Raw genomic sequence first — 9,302 nt, 5'->3', positions numbered from 1 at the left:
ACTCTAGATCAAGGCTTTCACCCAGAGACAACTACCACACCAAGCGAGCGAGGGAAAAGCCGACACACTCAGCGACGCCTCCAAGGAGGGGAATGACACCCATGGGCGCCATCGCCGCCGGCCTAGCAAGAACCTGACAGGATTTTCATCCGTATTGCCTCACCTCTCCACTCCATGGTACTATAGTGAACGAACGTATAGGACGAACCCCAAGCTAGTAGTATAGCCAAAAGTGCTCCCATTGTCCTGCTGTATTCGACAGAGTGGCCCACTTTGTGTTTTGATAGACAAAAAATACATTAATGAGAAAAGGAATTAACAAAAATGTTAGCTCACAGACTTCTAAAGTTATAAGTTGCCACTTCACAGTGACTGCTCCATCTCTGCTTCGAATAAATGGACTTTGTCGTCTTTGTTGCTACCGTCCTTTCTTTGGCTTCAATTTTCAGAGCACAACAGCCAGCCATCACTCGGATGATACTACACTGAAAAGTGGTGAATCCGCATTTGCCATGAGGTGCTAAATTGAGTGAGTTCCAACAGTGAAAAATGGATCACATCGAGCACCCGCAACCCATGCACTCAAGCCACAACAGTGGGTTGTGCAGGCTGGGTCATCTGCCCTATTCTGTCAAGGCCACGACTGCAGCATCGCTAGAAGTCATTGTTGCCGCCGTCCCCTGCTACTCCCTTATGGAGATTCTGGCCTCATTGGTGATGTTCACCAACACCCTGACCAACCAGTCCGTGAGCCGCCGTGTCGGCCTCGCCACCCGATCCTCACTTCATTGGATCTTGGCACATAAACACCTAGAAGCTCCATACCCAGGTATATAATAGAGCAGGCAAATCAATATCAATATGACAAAATGATAAAGCATTTGGACCAGGCGACCTAGGAAACCATGTTCTAAACATAAAAATGTGGACAGATAACTCATTTGATCATCATAAGAAAATTCAACAGCTCTGCTCAAGGATTTTGTCCTTCCCTGGCTTGGATGTGCATGTAAGCATCAAGAGGAACCCTTCTCAAGCAGTACTGAAATTAGGAAGCTTTAAACTGGTCGTTCCTAGGATCCATAGCAATAAAAACATTGCACAACATCGATGTGAGCATCAACCACAAAATGAAAATGACTGAGATGTCACGCATCACAATGCGAGAAGGAGATTAAACCATCAAATATACATGCAGACCATCATTTTTCATGCCCACAAGTATCTATACTTATAAAAAAAATCGAGCTCTTAAAATATGAAGGTATTCCTATGATCAGCATGGCTCATCAATCATCATCATCATAGGCCTAAAGGACAACAAACTTTTAAGTATCTCTAGACTGCTGTAACTTTATGACAGCAAGAGGAGACAAATGACTATAAAAGTGCATAGTCCTAATAGTAGGAAAAAGAATCTGCTCGCAATAAAAATGAAGAAAATCATTCAGCTCAAGTCCAATTCCGTTGGTTCGCGATTTACAACATGGTAAGTGGTACCGACATCTGATAGAGTATGCACCTGCAAGAAGCAAGCAAACAATTTAAGCACATATCAACGGTGCCGATTCAGAACGTATTCCGATGCTAAAGCTTTGAAAACAGAAGAAAAGTTGAAATCTTGGCTTATTGACTTCCAAAATAAAGTATAATTTGGCCTAAATAACTTGTTGTGTTCACTGCGACAAACTAAGAAGACAATGTTTTCTAATTGCAAAGAGAAGTCCACAGACAACTTCACTGGCATATATGTAAATATAAAATAAGGAAGCATACATATCTGGAGATGGAACAAATTCACGACCTTAAAGGGAGAACTGATTACACTAAAAATTGGAAGCAATGAGAAACTCCAATAAAAGCAAAAGGATCACTTTGAAGAAAATCTTGAATTTACAACATTGCATTTACTGTAGCTTGTTCACATTAAAAGATATGATACGCCCTGTGCATATACAGTAGGCTCTCTTCTTCTACATAGATATACCAATAATTCTTATACGCACCTATGACCTAGATGGACAACAAGTAAACAAACAACCTGATTATGGGTTTCACCAAAATATCTTGCACACTACTTTGTACTTTCTCAAAAAATGAATATACTAGGTATTTAAGCAGTTCAGGACTAAATGAGAAGCATGGTACATTGAAAAGAATCTCAACCATCCTGCAATAAAGAAAAATATTACTACCGTCATCCAAGCATTTGAAAGCTCAAGAGTGTGCTACTAATACAATTAATAATATCTTATGGATACAAGAAACTCTTTGCTTTTATACCTACACATAACTGGAAGTCTGGAAGTAACTGACTTAATCTTTAGATAAGGGCCAAAAAAAAATTGTGTTCTCTTTAGAATAACTGTGACAAAAGTTCAGGTGAGAAGTCCCATATCACAGCACGACATAATATTGGCAGAAATATATTTTATGGGTCGTCAGAACAATTTGACGTTCCAACAAAATTATGATGTCAGGAGCGACTTGGTTTCTGCCACTTCCAAATGGTACATCTATCCTGACATCTGAAGCAGACTAAAAAGGACAGTGAAGAATTTCACCATCAAGAATGGGACTCGGTAGCTACAAAGAGTAATTTGATTCTACACAAAGTAGTAAGGTGCTGCAACCTAGAAACATAAATTGTTACCAGTTCAGATTTGTTATGTGTATATGGTAATCCAGACCAAAGCTGATAACAGTTCTAACAGTTGCAGGTCACACAAAATCAATACATGGGAAATTCACTAAGCATTAGATAAATTTGTTTAGTGTGACAAACTCTTATAATCTCAACTGCATGCCATATCTTAATTTCCTATGTCATTCACTGCAAATTTTAGAACGTTGTTACAAAATCTCATGATGTGGATGCTATCTATAACTCCATGAGCAGTGCGAATAAGAGGTTTTGCACATACCATTTGGATGTGGGCGAACTCCCGGAGTGCTTACCTGAACTTGGGATTATTCTGAAGTTCTCACCTGAACTTTTGTCTCAGTTAGAACCCCAATGATCGTTAAAACCACATTGAGAAAATGTTACGAAACATAACAGGAAGAAATCATCTTAATTAGCAAAGAACGTCCAAACTGAACATGGATAACATGAGGTACAATTTCAGAAAAATTGATTAGTTTACCCTAAGCATCAGGGCAGAGCACAGCTCACAGGCTGCATCCACTGGTATCATGGGCACTGTGTGTACTACAACTCTTACTCTGCAGTTGCCATTCTTGGCATGAGACTTGAGACATTCTAAGATGGAGGGGGGGAATTGATCTGATGCTTCCTGTATAGTACAATTCATACATAAAGGAATGCAAAACTGAAAAATAGCTAGGTAACCCAGAAACAATAGAGGAACAACCTTTTATTAGCGGATATGCAACATATCACTCATGAAGATGGAGATTATAATAGTAATGATTGTAAAATAATGACCTGCATTTTGAGTTATTCATTATGCCATTCACAGCATAACACTAAGAATGTTAGAACTGCTTCTGAGGGCCACAATACATATACCTTTGAGCAAATTAGGAAGATAATTATGTAGCCTAAAGCAGGGAGGGGTTCCAAGCTCGCCATAGTGGTCGTTGGGTTGGTGTGCAGCTGAGGCACAGAGCCACCAGATCGAGCGCATCAATGCTTTGGAATTGATGACCTTCCCACTTCGCGACAAGCACATCGCCAGTTCGAACTCCCTCGTCGCCACCATACTGCTGGGCTAGGGCCGTGGAAACTTCCCGCACCGCCTGCTCTACATGCCCCTAGCGTCGCTGCCGCCGGCCATTGCCTCGCCGTGGACAACGAGAGATGAGCCGGGTGGCGCGGCAGTGGGTTAGTGGCGCTGCAGATGAGGTTAAGGAAGAATCATTTGCGAACGCTGAGCCGAGGCGAACAAGCGCCGCGCGGAACGGATCCCCAGCGCCAGCACCATAGACCGGTAGAGGCAAGTCTCAGCGACCGGCACAAAGGAGCAGAGGAGAGGGCGCGGGGAGGAGCGAAGGTGGACGGGGAACTGGGTGTGGCGCAACATCGAAGAGGAGGTAGGCGCGGTGGCGGAGGCGGCGACACGGTGGAAGGGGGACGCGGAAGGGGATCGGGATTCAGGGAAGGGGCTAGCAGATAGGTTGGAAAGGGAAGAGAACCGACGTGCGGTCAAACCGACTAAAGCGCATATACACTTACAGTTACAGGTGGGGCCACGAAGCGGCTAAAAGCCTCAATCAACCACAACGCTGCAATCCTGGGAGCTTAGAAACTGTACAGATGCAGCTTGTGTTTCAATGGGGTCATAGGCCATGTACAAGTGCAGAAAATGTGCAGAAAGCCCTTTATACAATGGGGAAATACAAAAGGCTACACAACTATATATATATAGTACTCCAACAAAAATATTCCTATTTATGTCTCCTTTTTCAGGCATGTTAAGAAGAAACAAGAAGCACTGGAAAATAGGTTCATCATTTCATGATCGTCTCTTGCAAACGTAGCAAAGATTCTGAGCTGGCTTGTTCTGTCAGTCAATCAAAATCCTTATATATATAAAGAGTACTGTTACAAGACTCAAAGGCAGGAACTAGGCGAGGTGTGGAAAGCGAAAGATCGAACACCCAGACTAAAACTTAGTATGGTCTATTACACTTCAAAGAACATCTCAAGCAAACTGAGACTATTATGTACAGTACGATGCAGTGAAGACTCCAATGTCGATGACAACTTAAAACTGGTTTTTGTTGGCTGTTCTGAGCCAACTAAAGATAAAGAATGACCTAAAAGCTTTGCTCTCTTTAGTCATACTTTCTTGTCATTTAGCCCGATGCACTTAGAGTCTCTTTTAATAACACCTCAAGAGGGGTAGGGGTTTACTTTATTTCATAAAGATGAAGAGAGTTGCCCAGTTAATTAAAGGAAACCAAGCAAGAACCAGATACAAAGGGCACAAAGTCCCCCACCAGTCGCCAAGTTGGCGGAATGGGAGACAAACACCACCACACACACCAACACACCATCGAAACCCCGAAGGCATTGCACCACCTTGCCGTCATTAGCACTGACCATGCAAGTGAAAGAGACCAAACCGCTACGGAAGGAGTAGGGATGGGCCACCCAAACATCATAGGTGGTGAACCGCGCCACCCACCTTCTATCGAAAGATCTTTGCTAAATGACACTCCCTCCGTAAACTAATATAAGAGCGTTAGATTACTATTTTAGTTATCTAAACACTCTTATATTAGTTTATAGAGGGAGTATTTTTTACCAGAAAGTGTATGTTGGTAACTTAGTGTTTGGAGCACCGTTGAGGTGTTTGCAGCCCATAGAATTTATTAGAAACACCCAAAATCTATGAAAAAATAACGAGAAAGTGCAGCCAGTTGCGTCTGAAAACTATACCTAAACTGGAGAATCCTGGATGCCACGTATCCTGGATTCCTACAGGAAAACTCCAAAACTCTCGTTTGGATGTCATGCAGGAAATTCACAGGAATCTAGACACAAGGAGAAGAAAACATGAGGTCCTCCAAAAATTTCTATGAAATAGCCCAATCCATAGGAATTTCAAAGAATTGTAGGGATAGCTTTTCCTTTGTTCCAAACGGTACCAAAGAAATATTTCCTACAGGAATCATATCCTCCAAAATTCCTATGTTTTTCCTTCGTTCCAAACAGGGCCTTATTGTGCATTATGATTTGTGTTGTGTACTATGATCTCAGTTGTCTTTGATTTTTAGCTGGTGTACTTTGGTGCATTTGCTAGATAATTTGACCATTACAGGGTGATATGACTTGCTATATGTTTGTGGCTTGGTAGGATGTGCTTCAGGGTGTGTCACCCAGCATCAGCATGGTCTCTCTAAAAAAAGATACATTTGATTTCCGGGTGCCTTACTGAGAAAAAAAGGAGAAGGCAAGTCAATTCTCTACCTTGATTTTTGTAGGGAGATTACATTTACATGTTACCTCCATATAAAATTTGGCGAAATCTCTTTAAAAAAACTTCAATACTGATTATGCGGAAACTTATTTCGCACACAATTATATCTTTCTCACTACCTGCAGGCATGTTACAGAATAAAATATTATACGAGTGTATCTTTAAATTTCTAACTAAAACATCTTACAAGCCATTTCTTAGCATAACAATGACTTTTAAAAGACATGGACCAGTCTGACCTTGGTGAACCAATTATTGAAGTTCCAAACATTCCTCTTGATAACTTAAATATTCAGGTATGACCCAGATGCATACCAAAAAAATATCAGGCTGAATATTTATCATAAGCATCACAGCAACCTAAATCAGGATTCTTCAGTCTTAGCAGTGAGTTATAAGTTGAAACAGAAGACAGAGAAACAAGATAATAGACAAAAAATAAACCTCATAACATAGCATGACACTAACATATCTAAGAAGTGTGAAATACAAACTTAAAAAGTAAGTACAAATGAATGATTTATACGGTTTTGTAGGAGATACAAGCTTAATACCCGAATCAGAATATTACGGAGATTGTATGCTTTTCTCACTAAAACATTCTTATGAAAGTGATACATGCAAAAAATGGGATGAACGACTGTAAAACACTCAACTATTCTACTTTTCCAACATAACCACTTACTGCTACAATGTAACTACAGAAATCACTTCTTACTTTTTTAATGTGAGGTCTTCTCACTTCCTTATATTTTAGAAGACCCTACCTCATGGCTTGTTTTGGTTTCAATTAACCAGTTGAGTGAAACACTAGAAGTACTAACCTATGAACTATTCAATTAACCTAGCACTGTATAGGTAGTGTTTTGTCAGTCCATCCCATCACCAGCTTTCGTCTTAACATAGTTGCAGTTTTCGACAGAGCAAACCTGATGGCAGAAGAGCACATGCTGAGAAATGCTTGAACACATGTCTGGGTTTACAGTCCATCGTGGGTAATTCTGTACCACGTCACAGCATCTTCTTGATTGCAGGATTCACTGGAGCCGGTGCTTGCTTACATAGATTGCACCGTGCAATGCTAACACCTCACGAAAGCATTTCACATTTGTGACTGCAACATGAGCAATTTAGCACACCCTTGGCAAAGGACTCACTGCACAAGCAGCTCATGAGCTGTTGGAAGGCAGCCAACATCCTTAACATGTGAACTCAGCCTATCAACCATCTCGGATATCTGGTCCGAGTCTGAGTGTTTTCTGTCCCCCACCGTGAACTCATGGAATGCCTCATCAAGTTCAATCCAACTTGATCCTGCTGACTTCTGAGACCCGGTTCCTTTCATTTGCATCCTTGCCTTTGCCATGTCACTCCACTGCCCAGCCTCTGCATAGATGTTTGAAAGGACAGCATAGTTCCCTGCATTGGAGGGCTGCAGCTTACTGAGCTCGTTCACTGCAATTTCTGCATACTCCACGTTCTTGTGCAGTCGGCATGCACTGAGAAGGGACCCCCATATTACCTCATTAGGGTCCCAAGGCATGCTTTTTATCAGGTCAACAGCCTCCTCGATGAGCCCTCCACGACCAAGAAGGTCAATCATGCAGCCATAATGCTCTATCTGTGGCACAATGCCATAGTCCCTCTCCATATTGGAGAAATACCGGCGTCCCTCTTCCACAAACCCCATGTGTGTGCATGCACTAAGAACGTTGATCATTGTCACAGCATCAGGACGGAACCCTTGTAGCTTCATTTGGGCAAAGAAGTCCAGCGCCTTGTCTCCATGCCCATGCATCGCAAATCCCCCAATTATGGTGTTCCATGACACTGAATCCTTCTCAGCTATTTCAGTGTCAAAGACATAATCAGCCCGGTTTACGCATCCACACTTGCAAAACATGTCAATCATTGCATTGCACACATGGGTCGACCTCCCCAGTTGCCTTGTCCGCACGTACCGGTGAATCCTCTTCCCAAGAGCAAGCGAGCCTGACTCTGCACATGCAGCCAAGATACTCACAACCGCAGCCACATCAAGTTCCACAGCAGCTTCCTTCATCTGAGTAAACAACCGTCCAGCCTCCTCAACAAGCCCATTCTGGGCACATGCCGAGACCATTATCGTCCACGTTACCAAGTTCTTGGTTGGCATCTTATCAAAGATCACTCGAGCCATCTCCATGTCACCCTTCTTACAGTAACCAGACACCACCGTCGACCACGACACCACATTCCTCTCTGGCATGCACTGAAACAGCTCGAACGCCTCCTCCATCTTCCCAGCCTTGGTGTACCCGTCCAGCACGGTGTTCCAGCTTACCGTATCCTTCTCCGGCATCTCGTCAAACATCCTCCTCGCACTTGCCAGCTCCCCCTGTCGCACCATCGCAGCCATGGCCGAGTTCCAGGATACAGTATCCCGTCTAGGCATTTCCTCGAACACCTTGCTGGCGTCCAAAAACCCGCCGTTCTTGGAGTAGGCGTCGATCAGCGCGTTCCCGACATAGGTGTCCTCGATGGACCCGAGTTTAACGACGTGGGAGTGCACCGCTCTGAGGGGGTTCAAGCCCGCGGAGGAGAGCGCCTTGATGAGGAAGGAGTAGGTGAAGCTGTCCCGCTGGGGCATGGCGGAGAAGACAGAGACCGCGGCGTGGGGCAGGGCATTCAGCGCGTAGGCGCGGAGAAGGGTGTTCGGGAGGAAGGTGGTGGCGTGACGATTGGGGAAGGAGGCGAAGACGAGGCGGGATGCCGGGAGGCGGCGCTGGAGCGCGTATGAGGAGATAAGCTTGGAGGCGGTGAGCGGGTCGAGGTGGATACCGTGCTTGAGGAGCTGCGCGTGGAGCTCCTGCACGTGGCGGAGGCGCTGGAGGCCGTGGGGCAGTGACGCCAGGTGCTGCTCAACGAGCCGGCGCTGCGACGGCGCACCCCACCGCGGCGCCGGCCGGAGCGCAGAGGCAGCGGTGGACATTGGCGTTCGGACTGGCTATGGCGCCGCTGTGGTTGCCGCCGGAGAGGGGGCGGTGGTTTGCGGTAATTGTTGCCGGAGAGGGAAGGGGAGCTGCTCAGGCCAGGAGAAGGCCCTGCGGATGTGGTCTTGCTCGATGACATGTGGGTCAGCGCCAAAAACCTTCTCCCTGGATGGCAGTGTGCTACTACAAGGGGAAAAAAAATTATATGAGACCAGGTCTCATATAAAACAGGTGAGACCCGCTCTGATGGATGACATGTGGCATTCACAAATCACAAAGTATCTAATCTCCCCCCCTGATTTCAGGTGGGGGTGGAGTAGATGCTTTGTGATTTGTGAATGCTACGTGTCATCCATCAGGATGGGTCTCATAGAATTATTTT

At 44.5% G+C, this 9,302-nt stretch overlaps 1 protein-coding gene across 1 annotated transcript; it reads right to left on the bottom strand.

The window, feature by feature from the left end:
* Nucleotides 1-1,155: 1,155 nt before the first annotated feature.
* LOC123110625 (pentatricopeptide repeat-containing protein At3g29230) lies at nt 1,156-9,084 on the bottom strand. The gene is made up of 2 exons (XM_044531186.1): nt 6,188-9,084; nt 1,156-6,067 (listed from the first exon to the last, which is right to left on the bottom strand). The coding sequence occupies exon 1, from the start codon at nt 8,917-8,919 to the stop codon at nt 7,102-7,104; it is 1,818 nt and encodes a 605-aa protein (XP_044387121.1). The 5' UTR covers nt 8,920-9,084; the 3' UTR covers nt 1,156-6,067; nt 6,188-7,101.
* Between the last annotated feature and the right edge of the window lie 218 nt (nt 9,085-9,302).

Source organism: Triticum aestivum, chromosome 5B (genome assembly GCF_018294505.1).
Source record: "Triticum aestivum cultivar Chinese Spring chromosome 5B, IWGSC CS RefSeq v2.1, whole genome shotgun sequence".
Classification (NCBI taxonomy): Eukaryota; Viridiplantae; Streptophyta; class Magnoliopsida; order Poales; family Poaceae; genus Triticum; species Triticum aestivum.
This window is presented reverse-complemented; position numbering and strand designations above follow the sequence as displayed.